At 35.0% G+C, this 24,302-nt stretch overlaps 1 protein-coding gene across 1 annotated transcript in view; it reads right to left on the bottom strand.

The window, feature by feature from the left end:
• CYLC1 (cylicin 1) overlaps positions 1–24,302 on the bottom strand; it is a 121,834-nt gene that overhangs the window by 61,460 nt on the left and 36,072 nt on the right. The window contains exon 2 of the mRNA XM_025879549.1: positions 17,426–17,479. Within this exon, the coding sequence (XP_025735334.1) occupies positions 17,426–17,479 (54 nt within the window). The remainder of the gene's footprint in view (positions 1–17,425; positions 17,480–24,302) is intronic.

The raw sequence follows: 24,302 nt of genomic DNA, 5'->3' as shown, positions 1-24,302 counted from the left end.
CTTTTTCTTGTCTGATTGCTGTGGATAACACTTCAATACTATGCTAAATAAAAGTAGTGAAGGTAAACATCTATGTCTAATTTCTGATCTTAGAGCAAAAGCTGTTGGTTTTCACCTTTCAGTATGATGTTAACTGTGCATATTTCACATATGGCTTTTATTATGTTGAGATATGTTCCCTCTAAACCCACCTTGTTGAGAGTTTTTATCATGAATGTATGTCGTACTTTGTCAAATGCATTTTTTTGCATCTATTGAAATGATCATATGATTTTTTTCCTTTGTTTTGTTGATGTGGTATATTATGTTGATTGACTTACAAATATTGGACCACCCTTGCATACCCAAAATAAATCCCATTTGGTTGTGGTGAATGATCTTTTTATGTATTTTTTAATGCGGTTTGCTAATATTTTGGTGGGAATTTTTGCTTCTGTGTTCACTAGGTAAATAGACCTGCAGTTTTCTTTTTGTAAGTGTCTTTGGTTTTGGTATCAGTATAATTCTAGCCTGGTAGAATGTATTTGGATGTTTTCCTCCTTTTTCTATTTTTTTAGAGTATTTTGAGAATAGGTATTAAATTTTCTTCAAAGGTTTGGTATAATTCACCTGTGAAGCCATCTGGCCCAGGACTTTTATTTTTTGGTAGTTTTTTGATTACTGACTCAATTTCACTACTAAAAATTGGTCTGTATGGATTTTCTATTTCTTTCTGATTCGGTTTTAAAAGATTGTTTCTAAGAATTTATCCATGTCTTCTAGGTTGTCTAATTTGTTGATACATAAATTTTTGTAGTATTCAGTTATAATTCTTTGCATTTCTCTTGTGTCACTTGTTACTTCTCTCTAATTTCTTATTTTATTTATTTGGGTCCTTTCTCTCTTTTTTTTCTCGATGAGTCTGGCTAAGAATTTATCAATTTTGTTTATCTTTTCAAAGAACTAGCTCTTGGTTTCATTGTTTGTTTGTTTGTTTGTTTGTTTAGTTTCTCTGCCATTTATTTCCTCTGACCATTATTATTTCCTTTCTTTTACTCACCTTGGGATTTTTTGTTGTTGTTTTTCTAGTTCCTTTATATGTAAAGTTAAATTGTTTATGTGAGCTTTTTCTTGTCTCTTCAGATAGGCCTGTATCCCAATATATTTCCTACTTTGAAGTGATTGCACTGTGTTGCAAAGATTTTGTGTTTTCATTTTCATTTGTCTCCATTTATTTATTTATATTTTAGTTCTTCTTTGACTGCTTGATTAACTCATTGGTTCTTTACTGTCATGTTGTTTAGTTTCCATGTGTTCATGTTTGTGGTTATTCTAGTCTTTTCTCTTGTGATAGATTTCTAGTTTCATACTGTTGTGATTGGAAAAGATGCATGGTATCATTTCAATTTCTTAAATTTATTGAGGCTTGTTTTGTGTCCTAACATGTGACCTATTCTGGAGAATGTTCCATGCAAACTTGAAAAGAATGAATATTCTATTGTTTTTGGATGGAATGTTTTGTATATACCTCTTATGTTGACCTTGTCCAAAGTGTCAAGACATTTTTTCTTTGTTGATTTTCTGCCCAGATGATCTATCCATTGATGTAAATGGTTTGTAAAGTCCCTTGCTATCATTGTGTTGCCATCAATTTTTTCCTTTATTTCTTTTAATATTTATGAATTTAGGTAGTCCAGTGTTGGATCTGTAGATATTTATAATTGTTACAACCTCCTGTTGGAGTATCATTATGTAATGTATCATTATGCAATGCCTTTCTTTGTCTCTTGTTTTTCTTTTAAGATTTATTTATTTAGGGCGCCTGGGTGGCTCAGTTGGTTAAGCGACTGCCTTCAACTCAGGTCATGATCCTGGAGTCCCGGGATCGAGTCCCGCATCGGGCTCCCTGCTCAGCGGGGAGTCTGCTTCTTCCTCTGACCCCCTTCCCTCTCGTGCTAGATACTCTACTAGAGTAACCTACTAGATACTCTCTTAAATGAGAGAGAGAGAGTACATGAGAGTGGGGAGGGTTAAAGGGAGAAGCAGGCCCCTCGCCGAGCAGGGAGCCCGATGCGGGACTTGATCCTGGGACTCCAGGATCATGACCTGAGCCGAAGGCAGTTGCTTAACCAACTGAGCCACGCAGGCGCCCCTCTTTTTCTCTTGTTAACAGTCTTTGTTTTAAAGTCTATTTTTCAATAAATAAATAAATAAAATCTATTTTTCTGACTTCACTATTGCTGCCAATTTTTTGCTTCCATTTGCATAGTATATGTTTTTTTTTAATCCCTTCACTTTCAGTCTCTTTATCTGTAGGTCTGAAGTCTATCTCTTGTCAGCAGCATATATAGATTTTATTTTTATCCATTCCGCCATCTTATGTCTTTGGTTAAATAATTTAGGCCATTTACTTTTATTTTATTTTTATTTTTTAAAATATTTTATTTATTTATTTGACAGAGAGAGACAGAACGAGAGAGGGAACACAAGCAGGGGGAGTGGGAGAGGGAGAAGCAGGCTTTCTGCCAAGCAGGGACCCCGATGCATGACTCGATCCCAGGACTTTAGGATCATGACCTGAGCCGAAGGCAGATGCTTAACCGACTGAGCCACCCAGGCACCCCTAGGCCATTGACTTTTAAAGTAATTCTTGATATGTACTTATTGTCATTTTGTTAATTGTTTTCTGGTTGTCTTTGTAATTCTTCTTTGTTCCTTTCTTCTTCTCTTGTTCTCTTTCGTTTTATTCCTAGTTTTTATAGTGTTACATTTCCTTCTCTTTGTTTTTTATATATCTATCATAGGTTTTGGGTTTGTTTTTACTATGAGGTTCGTATATAATATCCTATGTAAATAACAATCTATATTAATTGTTTTTTCATTTAAGCTCAAAGATATTTTAAAAAAACAATTTATTTTTCTTTTTTCTCTTCTTTTTTACTCCTTCCTCCATGTTTTATATATATGTACATAGTCATATATATAATAGTCATTTATATATTATATATAATCTTTTTTACTTTTTTTGTAATTTTCTTATATCTAGTTAGGGCCATTTTTTTTTCACTTAAAAAGTCCCTTTATCATTTTTTATATAACTGGTTTAGTGGTGATAAACTCTTTTATTTTTTGTTTGTGAAATTTTTTCTCTCTCCATCAAATCTGAATAACCTTGTCAAGTAGAGTATTCTTGGTTGTAGGCATTTCTTTTCAGTGCTTTGAATATATCATTGCATTCCCTTCTGGCCTGAAAAGATTCTGCTGAAGCCTTATATGTTTTCCCTTGTAGGTAATTTTTTGCTTCTTTCTTACTCCTTTAAGGTTCTGTATCTTTAACTTCTGACATTTTAATTATTTTTATCATGGTGTGGACATCTTTGTGTTCATCTTGTGTGGAATTCTCAGTGCTTCTTGGACTTGGATGTTTATTTCCTTCCTTGTGTTAGGAGATTTTTCAGTAATATTTCTTCCAATATTTTTCTATCCCTTTCTCTTCTTCTTCTGGGGATTCTATAATGTGAGTATTTGTTCCCTTGATGTTGTCCAAGAGATCCCTTAACCTCTCCTCAAATTTCATTTTTGCTTTCTCTTTTTGTCATTCAGTTTGAGCGTTTTACATCACCTTGTCTTCCAGATCATTGGTACATTTTTGTATATCTGCTGATCTGCTGCTGATTCCATCTAGTGTTTTTTTTTTTTTAATTTCAGTTATCATATTCTTTAAATATGATTGCTTCTTTCTCATATTTTTTGTTTGTCTTTATTGAAGGTCTCATTGAGTTATTCTACTCTTTTCTCCAGCCCATTATCTTTACAATCATTACTTTAAAATCTTTATCAGGCATATTGCTTATGCCTGTTTCATTTAATTGTCTTTAAGAGGTTTTTTTTTCTTTTTTTTGGAGAACATTCCTCTGTCTCTCCATTTTGCTTGACTTTCTGTGCTTATTTCTATGGATTAGGTGGAACAGCTACTTCTAAACTGAAGGAATGGTCTTGTGTATGGTTGTCCCCTATGTAGACTATTTGGTTGGTGACTTTTCCTGCCTGTCTAGAGCTATGGTTGACATGGGTTGGGGTCTTGGGGCTTTCCATGTAGTGGAAACCCTGTCAGGACAACGAAAAGTGAAATGGACACAGGCAGGGTTTTTACAGCATTCTATGCACTGAAGGAACACTAGCAGGACAACTAAAGCTGAAATGTGTGTAAATCACAGTGTTTGGGGGCTCTCTATGTTGGAGGTGCCTTGACAGGGTGGCTGAAGCTGATGTAGTATGCAGTCAGGAGGTCCCTGATCTCTTCATGCAGAGGGTGCCCTGGCAGGATAGCTGAAACTAACGTGGGTACAAGCTGGGGGCACTCAGATCTCTACACACAGAGGGCATCTTGGATAACTGAAGCAGAAGTGGATGTAAAACAAGTTCTTCCTGGATTCTCTGCACAGAGGGTGCCCTGAGGAGTGGGTGGAGTTGAGATGTACAGGGTAAGAGGTCCTGGGATGCTCTGTGCAGAGGGTATCTTGGGAGGGTTGTTAAAGCTAAAATAGGCATGGGCTGTTGTGATCTTGGGGGTCTCCATGAAAAATGTGTCCTGGCAGGACAGGTGAACCTAAATCAGGTACAATTCTGGGTGTCTTGGCTCTTCACATTGAGGGTGATCTGGCAAAATTGCTGATGCTGAACTGGGTGCAAGTGAAGGTGTCTTAAGGAACTCGGTGCAGTGGTGCCCTGGCCAGGTGGCTGGAGCCAAGGCTGGAATGGATGGCAGTGTTCTGGGGTGCTCCACATAGCATGTGCTTCGGTGGGGTGTCTGAAGCTGATGCCTGCACGAGCCTGCAGTTTCTGGGATGCTTAATGTCAGGAGCACCCTGGGAGGACAGCTAGATCTCAAGCATATGTCAGGCAACATGTTTTGCAACACTCTACACCAGGGGTGCCATAGCAAAACATCTGGGATTGTTCTGGGCTCCTTTGTACTTGTGTCACTTTGAGACAAAGACTTGGGCTCTGGTGAGCACTAAGCAGCAGTGTCCTGGTGTGCACTACCTTGGGGTCACCCTGTGGGACAGCTTGGTATGGCCCAGGACTCATTGAGGGGGCAGGCCAGTTAGGGTGCTCAGACTGCACTGGCTTCTGCTTTCAAAGTAAAGGGGGAGTGTAGACTACGTATGTTCACCCCTACCACCCGAGAGCATTCCAACAGCTCTTCCACCATTTGGCAGAGTTCTCAGGCTGACTCTTTTCTATTATAGTTGCTCATTTGAACTACAGCTTCTTAAAGAAAGAAAAAATAATAATAAAAGAAAAAAGAAAATTTTTAAAGAAGCCAAAAAAGAACAAAAACAAAATGAAAACAGGACAAAAAAATGTGGCTTATTTTCCATGCCCTGGCATGACTAGGGCTGTGTGGGCTTGTGTACCTTGAGCTAGCTAAGGTTGTAATCTCACTGTGTGGGACTGGAACTTATTCTAGTCTGGGACTTTAAGGTGGATGGTGAGAGAGCATTTCCACAGCATCTATGGGCATTGTAAACAGCATCATTTTTCCTGTGCCCCAGCTCAACTGAAAGTAGAGTGGGCTTGTGGATCCTGAGCTCACTGGGGTTACAAACTTGCTGTGTCAACTGTACCAACTAGTTATGGTGTCTGGACCCTTCCCTGGTGTGGGCTTTTAAGGTGGAGTGGAAAAATAAACTGTGTTGTTCTCCAGTCCCTCTGACCTGGAGAACATTCCTGTAGCTCCCTTGCCATTTGGTGGAGTTCTAGTGTTCTCTCTTTTATATACTAGTTGCTCTGTTTTTTTTTTCTTTTTCTTTTCTTTTTTTTTTTTTAGCAGTTCTAGATACCACTGATTTTTTTAAATTTAAATTCAATTTAGTTAACATACAGTATTATTAGTTTCGGGGGTAGAATTTAGTGATTCATCAGTTGCATATAACACCCAGTGCTCATGATATCAAGTGCCCTCCTTAATGCCCATCACCCAATTACCCCATCTTCTCACCCACCTCCCTTCCAGCAACCTTGATTGTTCCCTATAATGAAGAGTGTCATGGTTTGCTTTCTTCTCTGCTCTTATTTTATCTTTCCTTCACCTTCCCTATGTTCATCTGTTTTGTTTCTTAAATTCCAAATGACTGAAATCATACAGTATTTGTCTTACTATAACTGATTTATTTTGCTTAGCCTAATACCCTCTGATTCCATCTATGTCATTGTAAATAGCAAGATTTGATTCTTTTTGGTGGCTGAGTAATATTCTATTGTATATACAGACCACCTGTTCTTTATCTATTCATCTGTCAATGGACATCTTTTTTTTCATATTTTGGCTATCGTGGATATTGCTGTAATAAGCATTGGGGTTCAAGTGCCCCTTTGAATTACTATTTTTGCATCCTTTGGATAAATACCTAGTAGTGCAATTGCTGGGTCCTATGGTAGTTCTATTTTTAACTTTTTTGAGGAATCTCCATACTGTTTTCCAGAGTGGCTGCTCCAGGTTGCATTCCCACCAACAGTGTAAGAGGGTTCCCTTTCCTTACATCTTCACCAACATCTGCTGTTTCCTGAGTTGCTAACTGTAGCCATTCTGACCAGTGTGAGGTGGTATCTCACTGTGGTTTTGATTTGTATTTCCCTGATCCTGAGAGATGTTGAGCATTTTTTCATGTGTCTGTTAACCATTTGTATGTCTTCTTTGGAGAAAAATGTCTTTTCATGTCTTCTGCCCATTTCTTGACTGGATTTTTGGTTTTTGGGTATTGAATTTGATACGTTCTGTATAGATTTTGGATACTAGCCCTTTATCTGATATGTCATTTCTGAATATCTTCTCCCATTCCTTAGGTAACAATCAACAAAACTAAAAGGCAACCTACTAGATACTCTCTTAAAGCATGGCTTTTTTTTTTCTGTGCCCAAAGGCAGAGGAATCTCTTCTTGGTCCATCACTACTATCCTTCCCCACTGTTGTTCATAGCATCAGGGGAGAGTTCCCATTTTTACTGTGTCTCCATCTCTTCTGTTGTCCTCTTTGCCATTCTCTATATCTTTGTGTGGAAACTGTTCAATCAGCCCTTAGTTTTTCTTCAGGAAGAATTATTTTATAAATAAGTGTAATTTGGTGTTTTCCATGGAGGAGATGAGTTCAGGATGTTCTTACATCACCACCTTGGACTGCAACCATCACTCTGATAAATCTTATGCATTCCCTGACGTCCATTTTCTAAGAATGTCTACCTAAAATTCATATCACAGTTTCCCACCCCTAAATGAAATTATAAAAAACAAAAGTATATTTTTCACCAGAAACTTGAAAAAAATCTACTATGGATCAAAAGCTGAAATAAAAACACAAATTTGACAAAATCTCAAGTAATAAAATATTTATAGAATAATATATCAAACCAGCTCCCCCAATCCTCTAGTGAAAATGTCTAGACAAGTAGAAACTCACTTGTTTCTAAGTGTACTAAATAAATTTTATTACAATTTATTTGATGTTTTTGATCAAATAATTTTTTGATGTTCTCAGAACTTAAAATAAAACTACTAATGATATCTGAAAGGGGAACAGATAAGTGTTGATCTGGATTTTGAATTGTTTCTACACACAGGAAAAATTGTTCTATAATATTTTCAATTCAAAAAGTATCCATTGAATTTGGCAAAAATCATGGTGTTTGCTGAGGACACCTATGGTGTAATTTGTTTTAAAAATTTTATATCATTATTAGGTATCAGGGACAATGAGTCGTGACAATTGCTAATTCCAAGATTGTACTTATATACACATATATCCTAGAGCTTGATTTTTTAACTAACTTAAATTATCAAGTTAGTAAATATAACTTTTTATTTTATTCTTATTAGTAACTACTTATTTAACTTATATTTATATTTGTGTTAAATCTATGTTCATTTCCTAAGTAAAGCTCTAGTATCCAGCATAAAGCCTAGTCCATACTCATCATTAAATTGCTACTGACTTAGGAAATATTTTGGATACACAGATTAATAAAAAATATCTAATCCAGTAGTTCTTAACTAGATGTGAACATCAAAAAAATAAAATGTGAACATGCCTGACAAATGCTCCTAGACCCTTGAAGCAGAATCTCTTGGTGTGGCTTAATGAAGTCTGTATTTTAAAACTCTCTTAGGTGGGTGCCTGGGTGGTTCAGTTGATTAAGCTTCTGACTCTTGGTTTCAGCTCAAGTCATGATCTCACAATCATGATCTCAAGGCCTGGGGATAAGGGTTGCACTCAGCAGGAGTGTGCTTCAGATTCTCTCTCCCTCTCCCTCCTGCTCACTCTCTCTCTCTCTCAAATAAATAAATAAATAAAATCTTTTAAATAAACTAAAACAAAAATAAAACTCTCCTAGGTGATTCGGATACTTACCTCTGCTTAAGAACCACTGATCTAAGTGATCTTGAAAAGAAACATAGTTTTCTGAAATAATTCAAGCTTGTGGTTTTTTCTAGAAGGCAGTTGATCAGTGATATATTAGTCTGTGTTGAAGCCATATTTATTCACTAGCTAGATGATATTATGGCCTGGGATCTTGGAAATTTAACAGACTGGAGGTTTGACATGCTGACTGGATTGCTACTTTCATAGTTAGGAAAAAGGCTTTTCACCTGCATTGATTTTGACTTTTTTTCCCCTACAGCCTAAAATACTGTTTTTTAACCTTCTTTGATAATAACTCAATATATGTGTGTATAATTCATATTCTTTTGTAATAATATACATTCTAAATTATACATTAAGGTAGAACATATTGAAAGAGGAAATAAAACAAATTGAATCTCTACATCTTATTTCCACACTTCAATGGATTGCCTTGAACAAGCATCTCATTTTGGAGTACACTAGGAGAGGTAATCAGGGAACAGTGAAACAAGGGAAAATTTAGCCCAATATCATAACATGTCTGCTTTATATGGATGTGGTCTCAATCTCAAATTATTGGAAATTCAAATATAGCAAAATGTCTGAATAGTTATCCTCATAAATAGCATATTATTATTTTTTTTACTTTATAAATGATTATGTGTATATTTCTTTGGTACACGGGTGGCCCTAACCTATAACGTGACATAAAGAGGGAATGAGTGTTAGAAGCCAGAAGACAGTGGAATGATATTTTTAATTTTCTGAAAGAAAATTTACTGCCAATTTAGGAGTTAAATACAGCAAACAAAAAGTGTGAGAATTTCATTCCCAGCAGAAGAACTAAAATAAATAAAATTGGAGATTCTTCAGGTAGGAGGAGGAAATGACACAAGATGATAGAGTTAATACAAAATTAAATAAAAAGCATCAAAAATAGCAAATATGTGGTTACAGGATATAAATATTAGGCATTTGTAAATAATAATTTGTTGTTTAAAATAAAATAAAAATTTTATGAAAAATAGAATTTATAGTAGTAAAGGTGTGTTGAATAAGTAGAATTAAAGTGTAAGGTGATTGCATTGTCTAGGGAGTGGCAAAAATATTAATTTGTCCTAAACTGTAATAAATCAAAGGATTATGTTGTAATTTCTAGAAAAAACAAAAAAGAATAATAAAAGAATGTATAATTAATAAGATAATACATAGGGAAATATAATTAAAATGATTGATTAATACAAAGGATAACAAGAAGAGAAAATAAAGAGCACAAATGTGGGACAAATAAATAAAAATGAGGTATTAGATTTAAATCCAAATGTAAAATAATTACATTAAATGTAAACGGAGTAAGATAAAAAATTCTGAATATCTGCTATATAACATAGTATGTATAGTTAATGATACTATGTTGTACACTTAAAAATTTGTTAAGAGAGTAGATATGTTAAGTGTACTAACTAAAACATAAAAAGGTATATGGACTAAATACACCACTTAAAAGACAAAAATGTCAGACTTCCAGGGAAGATGGTGGAGTAGGAGGATACTAAGCTCACCTCGTCCCACAGATACAACTAGGTAACACCCACCTCAGTGTAAACAAACCACCAAATGTCCCAAAGATGGGAAGAACAAACTCTCCATAACTAAATATAGAAAAGGAACCACATCAAAGAAAGTAAAAAGAGTAGAGATGCAGTCAAACAGACCTGCAGGATTGTCCTTGGGAGGGAGGGACACTAGGCACAAAAAGAGTAGAGGGCCAGACTCCACCCCAGACACCCCAGGCATGGAGGGACCCACATGGGGAAAACAAATCTTCGTAACATTTGGCTTTGGAAACCAGAGAGGCCTAATAACCAGTGGGACTTAATATCTGGAACTTTAAAAATCAGGGGGTTTAGCTCTAGGAGAGCTAGGAAGGCAGAGTCCCTGCCCTTAAAGATATAGCACAACAAACAACTCTGCTGAGATACAGCAGTTTTGAAAATGCCTAGGCTGTACAACAAGGACATTTATTTACTAATCTCAGAGCATGTGCTGGAGGGGCAGGGACCTTTGGGGAACTTCACCAAGAACAAAAGAGCTGGCAGATACCACCTCCTTCCCCCACACCCCAAACTAGATACAAAGGAAATAGCAGAAACCAACACAGTACACACATTTTCCCCCTTGCTTGCTAAGAGTCTACCATAGCCCTGTGTGCTCCTGTGGAAACATCCTCACCATCCAAACCTCAGCAGGAGTTTTCCCAGGCAGCTGCAGGCCCCCTTCAGGTCCCAGGCAGCAGAAGTGTGCAGAACTTGCTGGCACTGTGCTTCCTGACCCCATGTTCTCCTGTGGACTTGCTCTCTCCAATATACCCTTGGCCACAGCCCCTCCAAAGCAGTGTCACAAGCCTTGCAGTGCGCAAGCAGTCCCAATAGGAGACAACACAACTCCAAAGTGACTCTTGGCCTTTTGAGAGGGGAATATAACTACACATAACAGTCCAACAGTGACCCAAGAAATGGGCTGAGGGCAGACATCAGGTCTGACTGCAGGCCCTGCCCACCAGTGAAGGCTTCTCAGGGGATAATATAGGAAAAGTGCCGTGCAGTACAGTGCTACTAAATCTCTGGCAAATGCATGGTCTGACTCAACTCAAGGACAAGGCAGACCTACAGTGGCTCATTAACAGCACAGACACCAAATACTTCCCACCACAGGCAAAGAGAGCAATTGTTGATGACTGTACTAAAGGTAAACATGGCACAGCCACAAGAGTGGGGCGCATTAAGCAACACAGGAGACACCTCTGAAGCTTCAGGTTCTGACACAGAGGATATTGAATTGCTGGGCACTACAGGACCTCTCATTAATAAGGCCACTACTTTCAAGAGTAAGAGAGGTAGTGGACTTTCTGAAAATATAGGAACAGACCCAGAGAGTTAGACAAAATGTGGAGACAGAGAAATATGTCCCAAATGAAGGAATAGCAAGAAAGCCAAACAAAATAGAGATAAGTAATATCAGTGATAGAAGAATTTAAAATAATGGTCACAAAGATATTCACTACTTTTGAGTAAAGAATGGAAGACCTCAATAATACCCTCAGCACAGAGAAAGAAAACATAAAAAGAATCAATCAGAGATGAACTCTATAAGTGAAATTAAAAATACACAACATGAAAATCATCGTAGATAAAAGGAAGCAGAAGGATCAGTGACCTGTAAGAATAATGACAAAGAAATCAAGCAAAACAGGAGAGAGAGAGGGAAAAAAAATTATTAAGGGAACTCAGAAACATCATCAGGTGTAATAACATTTGCATTATAGCAATCCCAGAAGGAGAAGGGAGAAAGGGTTAGAAAATTTATTTGAGGGGGGTCCACAAAGAGACTCATAGTAATTAAAATTACAAAAAAGTACAGATTAATAAAAAAGTAAAAGGTTTTATTTATTTATCTGACACACACACAAAGAGAGAGATAGCAAGAGAGAGAGCACAATAGGATGAACAGCAGTCAGAGGGAGAGGGAGAAGCAGGCTGCCTGCTGAGCAAAGAGCCCAACACAGGACTCAATCCCAGGACGCTGTGATCATGACCTGAGACAAAGGCAGATGCTTAACTGAGCCACCCAGGCGCCCAAAGAGATAATTTTTAAAGCAGCAAGAGAAAACAGTTACATTCAAAGGAACCCATAAGGCTTCAGCAGATTTTTCAGCAGAAACTTTGCAGACCAGAAGAAAGTGGCATGATATATTCACAATCATGAAAGAAAAAAAAAAACTGCAATCAAGAATACTCTATGCAGCAAAGCTATCATTTAAAATAGAAGGATAGATAAAGAGTTTCCCAGACAAATTAAAGTTAAAGGAATTCATGACAACTAAACCAGTGCTACAATAAATATTAAAACAGTAAAGAAAGACCATAAGTAGGAGTAAAAATGTAGAAAGGACAAAAGCAGTAAAATTAAACATATCTATAAAAATCAGTCATGGGATTTACAAAATAAAAGCATGTGAAGTATGACACCATATACCAAAAACATAGGGAGGAAAGAGTAAAGAATAGGTACAAACTTAAGTGACTATCAACTTAAAATAGACTGCTATGTGCATAAGATATTATATATAAACTTACCGGTAATGGCAAATCAAAAACAGGTAATAGATATGCAAAAATACAGAAAAAAAGAATACAAATATATCAATAAAGCCAACAGTGAGAGGAGAGGAAGAGAATAAAGGAACAAAGTAGAACTACAAAAACAACCATAAAACAAATAACAGAATATCAGTAAGTACATACCTAACAATAATGAATTTGAATCTTAATGGACTTAACACTGCAATCCAAAGATATAGGGTGATGAATGGGTAAAACAGCAAGACCTATCTATAGTCTGCCTACAAGAAATTCATTTCAGACCTGAAGACACATGGAGATTAAAAGTGAAAAGATGGAAAAATATTTATCATGCAAATGGAAGTGAAAGGAACACTGGGGTAGGATTACTTATATCAGACAAAATATACTTTAAGACAAACACTGTAATAAGACACAAAGAAGGACATGACATAATCATAAAAGGAACAATGCACCAAGAAGATATCACAATTTTAAATATTAATGCACCCAACATGGAAGCACCAGATACATAAAGCAGCTAATAATACACATAAAGGAAGTAATTGATAGTAATACAATAATAATAGGGGACTTTAATACCCCACTTACTTCAATGGGTAAATTATCCAAACAGAAAATCAACAAGGAAAGTGTGGCTTTGAATGACACACTGGACCAGAAAGATATAATAGATATATTCAGAACATTCCATCCTAAATCAGCAGAGTATGCATTCTTTTCAAAAGCACATGGAACATTCTCCAAAATAGATCACATACTAGACCACAAAATAAGTCTCAACAAATTAAAAAAAGATTGAAGTCACACCATGCATCTTTTATGACCACAATGTTATGACACTAGAAATCAACCACAAAAATAATCTGTAAAGAACAAAAATACATGGAGGTTAAAAAACATGCTACGAAAAAAATGAACAGATGAACCAAGAAATCAAAAAGGATATTAGAAAATCTATGGGGGCAAAGGAAAAAGATAACATAATGATAAAAAATGTTAGGGATGCAGCAAATGCTGTTTAAGAACGAAGTTTACAGCAATACAAGTCTAACTCAAGTAGCAAGAAAAATCTAAAATAAACTATCTAACTTTTCACCTAATGGAGCTAGGAGATGAAGAAATAAAAAAAAAACAGTAGAAGAAAGTAAATAACAAGGATTAGAGTAATAATAAATGAAATAGAAACTAAAAAATAACAACAATAATAATAGTATAAATCAATGAAACCAGGACCTGGTTCTTTGAAAATATCAACAAAATTGATACAATTTTAGCCAGACTCATTAAAAAACAGAGAGAGAATTCAAATAAACAAAATAAGAAATGAAAAAGAAGAAATAACAATCAGCATGACAGAAATACAAAGGAGTATAAGATAATATGAAAAATTGTATGTCAACAAATTGGAAAACCTAGAAGAAATGGATACATTCCTAGAAACATATAAATTCCCAAAACTGAACAAGGAAGAAATAGAAAATTTAGACAGACTGATTAGCAGCAATGAAATTGAATCAGTAATTAAAAAAAAAATTCCCAACAAACTCAAGTCCAGGACCAGATGGCTTCACAGGTGAATTCTACCAAATATTTAAAGAAGAGTTAATACCTATTCTTCTCAAACTACTCTAATAAAAAAAAGAGGATGGAAAGATTCTAAATCCATTCTATGAGAGCAGCATTACCCTGATACCAAAACCAGATAAAGACATAGAGAGAGAGAGAGAGAGAGAGAAAGAGAGCTACAAGGATGTACCTCTGATGAACTTTGAACTTAGATGCAAAAATACTAGTAAACCAAAACCAAAAATACATTTAAAAAATCATGACAATCAAGTGGCATTTATTCCAGAGATGAAAGGGTGGTTCAATGTTTACAAATTTATCAATGTGATGTATCACATAAGAAGAGAATAAAATTAAAAATCATATATTATTTCAATAGATGCAGTAAAAGTATTTGACGAAGTACTGCATCCATTCATGGTAAAACCCTCAGCAAAGTAGGTTTAGAGGGAACATACCTCAACATAATGAAGGCCATATATGAAAAACCCACAGCTAGCATCATATTCAATGGGGAAAAACTGGGAGAATTTCCCTAAGACAAGTCCACTCATCACTTTTATTCAACACAGTATTGGATGTCCTAGCTACAGCAATCAGAAAGAGAAAAAACAAAAGACATCTAAATTGCTAAGGGTGAAGTAAACTTTTCACTATTTGCAGATGACATGATATTACATATAGACAATGTAAAGACTCCATAAAAAATACTTAAAATTGCTAAACAAATACATAAGATCACAGGATACAAAATGAATATACACAAATCCATTGCATTTCTATATAATAATGATAAGCTAGCAGAAAATGAACTGAAGAAAATAATCCCATTTACAGTTGAACCTAAAACAATAAAATATCTAGGAATAAACTTACCCAATGAGGTGAAAGACCTGTACTCTGAAAACTATAAAACATTGATAAGAGGAAGTGAAGACAACTCAAATGAAAAAAATATTCCATGCTCATAGATTGGAAGAACAAATATTATTAAAATGACCATATTACACAAAGCAATCTACAGATTTAATGCAACCCCTATCAAAATACCAACTGCAGTTTTCACAGTAGTTGAATAAATAATCTTAACGTGAGTATGAAAACAAAAAAAGACTATGAAAAGCAATTTTGAAAAAGAATGAAACAAGATGTATCACAGTCCTAGCTTTCAAGATATGCAGCCAAGCTGTAGTAATCAAAACAGTATAGTAAGGTAAAAAAAAAAAAAAAAGACACATAGATCAACAGAACAGAATATAATCTCCAGAAATAAACCAATGATTATATGGTCAATTAATCCATGACAAATGTGGCAAGTATATACAATGGGAAAAAGATATTCTCTTCAACAAATGGTGTTGGGAAAATGAGGTAGCTAAATGAAAGAAAAAAAAAGAAACAAAACCAATTTTTCACACCATACACAGAAATGAAATCCAACTGAAATAAAATCTAAATGTAAGACCTGAAGCTGTAAAACTCCTAGATGAGAGCACAGGCAGTAATTTCTCTGACATTAGCCATAGCAATATTTTTCTATATATTACTCCTGAGGCAAGGGAAACAAAAGCAAAAATAAATTATCAGGACTACATCAAAACAAAAACAAAAACAAAACTTCTGCACAGCAAAGGAAACAATCAACAAAAATCTAAAATACAACTTATTGAACAGAAGATATTTGCAAATGACATATCCAATAAAGGTTTAGTATCTAAAATACATAAAAACGTATAAAACTCACCCCCCCAAATCAAGTAATCCAAAGAAAAATGGTCAGAAGACACGAGCAGAGGTATCTCCCAAGAAGACATCCAGATGGCCAACAGACATGAAAATATATTCAACAACACTCAACATCAGGGAAATGCAAATCAAAACCACAATGAGGGGCACCTGGGTGGCTCAGTCAGTTAGGTGTCTGACTCTTGATTTCAGCTCAGTTGTGATTTCAGGGTCATGGGATTGAGCCCCCACATAAAGCTCTGCACTCAGTAGTTAGTCTGCTTGAGATTCTCTCTCTCCCTCTGCTCCTCTCCCCACTCACTCGCTCTCTTTCTCTCTCTAAAATAAATAAATAAAAATCTTAAAATGAAACCACAGTGAGATATCACCTCATGCCTATCATAATAGCTAAAATCAAAAACACAAGAATAAAAAAGTGTTGGTGAAGATGTGGCGAAAAAGGAACCCTAATGTACAATTTTTGGGACTACAAACTGGTGTAGCCACTGTGGAGGACAGTATGGAGGATCATCCAAAAATTAAGAATAGAATTACCATGTGATCCAGTAAACCTACTACTGGGTATTTTGCCAAAGAATATGAAAACACTAATCCCCTCCAAAAAAAAGGTCACATAAGAACACATAAAGATCATTTTTTTAATGGAGAAGAGATATTGTGCACACAGTAATGGATAATAAGCTCATAGAGCTATACTAGTGTCAAGCAAAGTTAACTTTAACATAAATAAAGATAAATGCAACATTTTATTATATTAAATGGGTTAATCCCATAGGAAAATATAGCAGTTCTAAGTTTGCATGTACTCACTTTCATAGCTGTAAAATATATAAGCAAAATTTATACAACTAAAAGCAATATAGAAATTCACAATTACAATTGGAACCTTTAGCACACTTAGTAACTAATAGATTATTAGATAAAATATATCAGTAGAGATATAGAAAATTTGAATAACATTATTAGCAAAATGACCCAATTAGAAGACACTACAATTGTACAATATACATTCTTTTCAAGTTCATATGGAACATTTAACAAAAGTGACCATAGACTGGACTAAAAATAGTTTAAACAAGTATCAAAGTACTGAAATTACATGGTATATATTTGCTGACCACAAATGAATAAAGCTAGAAATCAACAACAAAATGAAATTTTGAAAAATCTAAACATTTGGAAATTAACAATTTATGGAGTAAATTGCAATGTAAATTAGAAAATATTTTGAACTACTTTTTGTATATCATAAAGAAAAATATGATGGTGCAGTATGAACAGATGCAAAGAACTACTAAGAATTTTATAGCTTTAAATTTGCATATTAAAAAATGAGATGCTGAAAATAAATGGTTTATGTATCTATCTCAAGGAGCTAGAAACCAAACAGTAAATTGAAGCCAATGTATGCAGGAGAAAAAAAAGTAAAGACAACAGAGATAAAAAGAAAGCAAAAGCTTTATGCATATAAATTGAAAAATTTAGTTGAAATGGGAAAATCCCTTTAAGAGGAACACATATTAAAGCTGAAATAGAAAATCTGAATTACTGTATACTAAAGCTGTTAACTTGATAAAAAAATACTTACCAACATAGAGATTTCCAGGTCTGGATGTCTTCATTGATCAATTCTCCCAAAAACCTAAGGGAGAAATAGCAATTATTTACAAACTTCCAAAGTCTAGGAAAAAGGGAACACTTACCAACTTGTTCTATGAGAACAGTGTAAGCTTAAAAAAAAAAAACAAAAACAAAAAAAAACAAGCTCACGGGCGCCTGGGTGGCTCAGTTGGTTAAGCGACTGCCTTCGGCTCAGGTCATGATCCTGGAGTCTGGGATTGAGTCCCGCATCGGGCTCCCTGCTCAGTGGGGAGTCTTCTTCTCCCTCTGACCCTCTCCCTTCTCATGCTCTCTCTCTATCTCATTCTCTCTCTCAAATAAATAAATAAAATCTTTAAAAAAAAACCAAACTCACAAGGTGATTAATAGAAAATAAAATCACAGTCTTATGTTTTTATAAACATAGATTCCAAAATGCTTAAGCATTTTATCAAATTCAATACATAGAAAGCATATTATTTCACAACCAAATGAGCCTTATTTCAAGTCAGTTTAACATTTGAAAATCACCACATTAACACATTAGAATAAAGGATAGAAAGTTATACAATCATTTCAGTATACAGAAAAAATCTTTAAAAATATCTAACACTCATTTATGGTAAAATTTTCAGCAAACAAGAAATGGAAGGAAACTTTAGACTGATAAAAAGAATCTACAGAAAACTAGAACAAATGTAACATTCAACGGTGAAGTGGAAACATTCCTGTTGAGCTGAGGAATAAGAAGGATGTCCACTAGTACAATTTCAATTTGACATTATACTAGAGCTTCTAGTCTATTCAATAAAGCAAGAAAAATTCATTAAAATTATATTAAAAATATACTATTTGGAAGTGCATTTTAAGCACTATAAAACATTACAGGGGCACCAGCATGGTTCAATCAGTTTGTAAAAGAAGAAATAAAATTGTTATTATTTGCAGGCAGCATAACCATTTACAAAGAAGATCCAAAATGTTTCAGACACACAATCAGAATAAATGAATTTAGTGAAATTGTTAAATACAAAGACTGTGAAAATAAGTTATATTTCTATACACAGCAATACAATTAGAAATTATTTTACTAATACAATTTATATGACAACATCATAAAGACCAAATTCTTAGGAATAAATCTAAAAATATATCTGCAAAATGTCTGAAGGGTGGAAACCAATATTAAGTTAAACAAAACATAAATAAATGGATGTATGTACTATGTTCAGGAATTAGAAGACTCAATATTATAATTATAATAATTCTTCCCACATTGATATAACGATTCAATGTAATCCCAAAAACAGTTTTTGACATTTTTGAAAACTGACATTTGATTCTAAATTTTACATGGACATGAAAGATCCAAGACTATCCAAGACAATTTGAAAAAAAATGGAAAGATATACATTACCAACATCAATATATCACCTTATGATATAGTGAAAACAGTTAAGACAATGTAATGTTAGCACAAAAACAAATAACCAATGGAACAGATTAGGAAGTACAAAAAGAGACCTATAAAGATTTGGTCACATGAATTATCCCAAAGTTGTTATGCATTGGGGAAAGAATATTTTCAACAAATGGTACTGATAAGTTTGGTATTTTCAAGAAGAAAAAATGTAATTCTTGATCCTTATCTCACACTACAAACTCAAATCAACCCTAGATATATTATAGACATAAAGCTGAAAAGTAAAATAAAATACTTTCAGGAGGTAACATAGGATAATATTTTAATGATAGTGGAGTAAATATTTATTAAACAGGATACAAAAATCTATAATCAAAATGGAATAGAATAATATGTTAGGTTTCTGTTATCCAGTGATGATGAACTATGCCACTCTTCTTTTTCCAAAAATGAAAATGTAAAAGAAAACAAAATAGAGGGGCCCCTGGGTAGCTCAGTCGTTAAGTGTCTGCCTTTGGCTCAGGTCATGGTCCCAGGGTCCTGGGATCGAGCCCTGCATCAGGTTCCCTGCTCAGCAGGAAGCCTGCTTCTCCCTCTCCCACTCCCCCTGCTTGTGTTCCCTCTCTCACTGTGTGTCTCTCTGTCAAATAGATAAAATCTTAAAAAAAAAGAAAGAAAACAAAATAGAATAGTATAAAAGACATATTTCTTCTTTGAACCTCATAATAAAATACTTTGAAAGAAATGATAAAGCCATAACAATAGTAATAAGAATAATAGCTAATGGTTATTGTGCTTTTGTAATGTTTTTTAAAGATTTATTTATTTATTTTTAGAGACAGAGAGTGGGGGAGGGGCAGAAAAAGAGGGAGAGAAGCAGACTCCATGCTGAGCAAGGTGAATTTCAAATGTTACGTTGAATTGGAATAAGGCTCATTTGGTTATGATATAATATGCTTTCTATGTATTGAATTTGATAAAATGTTTAAGCATTTTGTAATCTGTTTATAAAAGATATAAGGCTATAATTTTATTTTCTATTAATCACCTTGTGAGATTTTTTTATTAAGGTTACTCTGCTCTCATAGAATAAGTTGATAAGTGTTCCCTTTTTCCTAGATTTTGGAAGAGTTTGTAAATAATTGCAATTTTTTCCTTGGGTTTTTGGAAGAATTGATCAATGAAGACATCCAGAACTGGAATTTTCTGTTCTTTGTTCTGAAGTGAAATCCTGCTCTCAAAATGCTTTATTCCTTCTCCATTTTTATATCCCCTACTTCAAATCGTTTTTTTATAAACATAACTTGTTTTTCTTATTTTCTCTCTACTTTATTTAATTTATTACTTTTCTTGAAACTGTATTGCCTGACAATTGAATGAGTCAATTCTTCAAATTTGAATAAGAAATTATGATGTGGTTTTCACTCATTTATTCAATCAAGTAATAAATATTGAGTACTTTGGAAGGGTGATAAATGAACCTACAAAATGTCCATATCTGAACCCCTGGAACCTGTGAATATTATCTTATATGGTGAAAGGAACTTCACATATATGGTTAAGAATCATGAATTCAGGAAATTATTATAGATTTTCCAGAAGGGCACTAAATTTATTCTCCAGAGTTCTTATAAGAGAAAAACCAGAAAGTCAGAGGATGATAAAGCAATCTGATGATGAAAACAGAGATTGGAATGATTCATTTTGTAGAAAAGGTAAGGGGACACAAGCCAAAGAATTCATGTGGTCACTAGATACTATAATTATAAAAGAAAATTAGTTTTCTCTTCAGAATCTTTAAAATAAACCAACTTTTCTTACACCTTGATTTTAGGCTGGTAAAACTGATTTCAGACTTATGACATCCAGAACTGTAAGCAAATAAATTTGTGTTGTTTTTTTCCACCGAGTTTGTGGTATTTTTCCACAGCAATAATAATTAATACAAATATTGGTACCACTAGCAGGTGCTGCTGTAACAAATACCTAACAATGTGGAAGTGATGTTAGAACTGGGAATTAGACAAAGACTGGAGGGATTTACAGAAGCATGATGAAAAAAAAATCCTAGATTGCCTTGAGAAAACTGCTAGTAGACATATGAATGTTAAATCCCTTCTGATGGACTCTGGAGGAAGTGAGGAGCATGATAGAGAAAGCCTATATCATCTTAGAGAATACCTATATAGTCACAAAGAGAATTTTGGTTGAAATATGAACATTGGAATTATACCAAGTGATGCAAGAAAGAGGTCCAGTTTCATTATTCTGCATTTGGCTGTCCAATTTTCCTACCATACATGAAAATAAACTCAAAATAGATGAAAGACCTAAATGTGAGACAGGAATCCATCAAAATCCTAGAGGAGAACACAGACAGCAACCGCTTTGACCTTGGCTGCAACAAGGTCTTGCTAGACACATCTCCAAAGGCAAGGGAAACAAAAGTAAAAATGAAATACTGGGACATCATCAGGATAAAAAGCTCTTTTCCCAGCAAAGGAAATAGTCAACAAAACTAAAAGGCAACTTATGAATGGGAGAAAATATTTGCAAATGACTTATCAGATAGAGGGCTAGTATCCAAAATCTATACAGAACTAATCAAACTCAACACCCCAAAAAAACAAATAATCAAATCAAGAAATAGGCAGAAGACATGGACAGACATTTCTCCAAAGAAAACATCCAAATGGCCAAGAGGCACAAAGGTGTTCAACATTACTCAGCATCAGGGAAATACAAATCAAAACCACAATTATATACCACCTCATGTTGGTCAGAATGGCTAAAATTAATAAGACAGGAAACAACAAATGTTGGCGAGGATGTGGAAAAGGGGGAACCCTCTTACACTCTTGGTGGGAATGCAAACTGGTGCAGTAACTCTGGAAAACAGTATGGAGGTTCCTCAAAAAGTTAAAAATAAAACTACATAGGACCCAGCAATTGCACTACTAGGTATTTATCTGAAAGATACAAACGTAGTGATTTGAAGGGGCATATGCACCGCAATGTCTATAGCAGCAATGTCCACAATAGCCAAAATATGGAAAAAGCCCAGATGTCCATTGACAGATGAATGGATAAAGAACAGGTTATATATACATATATCTGTAATGAAATATTACTCAGTCATCAAAAAGGATGAAATCTTGCCATTTGCCATGACTTGGATGGAACTATAGGCTATTATGCTAAGCCAAATAAGTCAGTCAGATAAACAGAAATACCATAGGAATTTAAGAAACAAAAGAGATGAACATAGGTGAAGGGAAGATAAAACAAAATAAGATAAAAATAGAGGGAGGTAAACCATGAGACTCTTAACTATAAGAAACAAACTGAGTGTTTCTGGAGGGGAGAAGGTTGGGGGCATGGGGTAAATGGGTGATGGGCATTAAGGAGGACAATGGATGTAATGAGCACTGGGTGTTGTATCCAACTGATGAATCACCAAATTCTACCCCTGAAACTCATAATACTATATATGTTAACTAAATTGAATTTAAATAAAAAAAATTATAAAGGGAAAAATATAGCAACTGAGTGCTCAGGAAGAAGTAGAAAAACATGTTATTGAATACTGGAGGAAAGAGGATACTTTATATATTTCTAAAAACTTAGGTGAGGGGTGCCTGGGTGGCTCAGTTGGTTGGGCAGCTGCCTTCGGCTCAGGTCATGATCCTGGAGTACCTGGGTCGAGTCCTGCATCAGGCTCCCTGCTTGGCAGGGAGTCTGCTTCTCCCTCTGATCCTCCCCCCTCTCATATGCTCTCTCTCTCTCTCAAATAAATAAATAAAATCTTTAAACAACAACAATAAAAGACTTAAAAAAACTTAGGTGAATTGTATTCTATGGTTATGTGGGAAGCAGAAGTTGCAAGTGGTAAACAAACATTAATCTGAGATTTTCAAGCAGAGCTCAAAGGTGCTGCTTATAGTAGAGGGTGAAAGGAAAAAAACAATAAAATGATTTTCCTGAAAATCAGGACTTGATAATGTGGGAAAAAAAATCTCAGCTTGTCTAGATTTCAATAGATGATAAAAGTAAGAGGTTCACTGGTAGGAAAGTGTGCTCTGGAGAAAAAAAATCAAGAGTTGGCTATACAACGTTTTCCTAGTGAAGAAGATATTAGACATGTGACTCATGGATCCACTGAGCCATCTCAGCAAATTTCAGAAATAGAGATGAGATTAAACAAGAAGGATATGTGGAGAAGCATCTTGTCTAATGGCATAAATTCTCATAATGTATACAAGAAACCCATACATATTTATTGTTTTTATTTTTTTAAAGATTTTATTTATTTATTTGATAGAGGGATAGAGAGCACAAATAGGTAGAGTGGTAGGCAGAGGGAAAGGGAGAAGCAGACTCCCTACTGAGCAAGGAGCCCAATGTGGGGTTCAATCCCAGGACCCTGGGATCATGACCTGAGCCAAAGGAAGACGCTTAACTGACTGAGCCACCCAGGCACCCCTATTTTTTTTTAAAGAATGTTATATAAGCAGAACTGTTTCCCAATTGGACCTAAAGGGACAGAGACAGAAAAATGAAAGACCATTAAACTGCCAAAATTCTGTAGATAGGAAGCAGGTTGAGAAAGCTACTTAGTTACAAACATGAGCTACCTTTCAAGGAAAAGGAAAAATGACTCTGAGGGCAAAACTGAAGGCCCAGAGGGTGGAGCATCAAGCCACAGTGAATTATTCCCAGGCACGAAAACAGAATGGAGTTTGCCCTGTTGGATTTAGAAATTGCTTAGGGTCAAAATCCTTTGTTCTTTCTATTTTTTCCCTTTTGGAAATGGGATGTCTAAAACTGTTATCTTATCAAATCATTGTATCTTGGGAGGAGAAAACTTGTTTTCTAATTTTGCCGATAGAGAAAAATTTTGCCCCAGGATGGATCATCCATAACATCTAACCTAGGTCTCATTTAGATTATTTATATTGTGGGATCTCAGACTTTTAAGCTGATTATACTTAGATGGGATTTTAGTCTTGGGTTAAAGCTGGAATAAGTTGATACTTTTGGGGACGTTGGGATGGGGAGAATGTATTTTGCATGTGGGAAGGATATGGATCTTCAGGGTCCAGAGGACTGTAGTAAGTTAATAATAAACCCAAATATATTCATTTCTTAATCCCTGGAATTTGTGAATGTTACCTTACATGGAAAAATGAAATTTGTAGGTGTGGTTAAGAATCTTGAGTTGAGGGGCACCTGGTTGGCTCAATTGTTTAAACATCTGCCTTCAGCTCAGGTCACAATCCCAGGGCCCTAGGATTGAACACCACATCAGGCTCCTTGATCCGTGGGGAGCCTGCTATTCCCTCTCCCTCTGATTCTCCCCTCACTGGTGCTCTCTCTCTCTCTTTCTCATGCTTACTCTCCTTCTCTCTCTCTCAAATAAATAAATAAGATCTTTTTTAAAAAA

The sequence above is a fragment of the Callorhinus ursinus genome, unplaced genomic scaffold, assembly GCF_003265705.2.
Source record: "Callorhinus ursinus isolate GAN/ISIS: 27379988/994484 unplaced genomic scaffold, GSC_fseal_2.0 scaffold40, whole genome shotgun sequence".
Lineage (NCBI taxonomy): Eukaryota > Metazoa > Chordata > Mammalia > Carnivora > Otariidae > Callorhinus > Callorhinus ursinus.
This window is presented reverse-complemented; position numbering and strand designations above follow the sequence as displayed.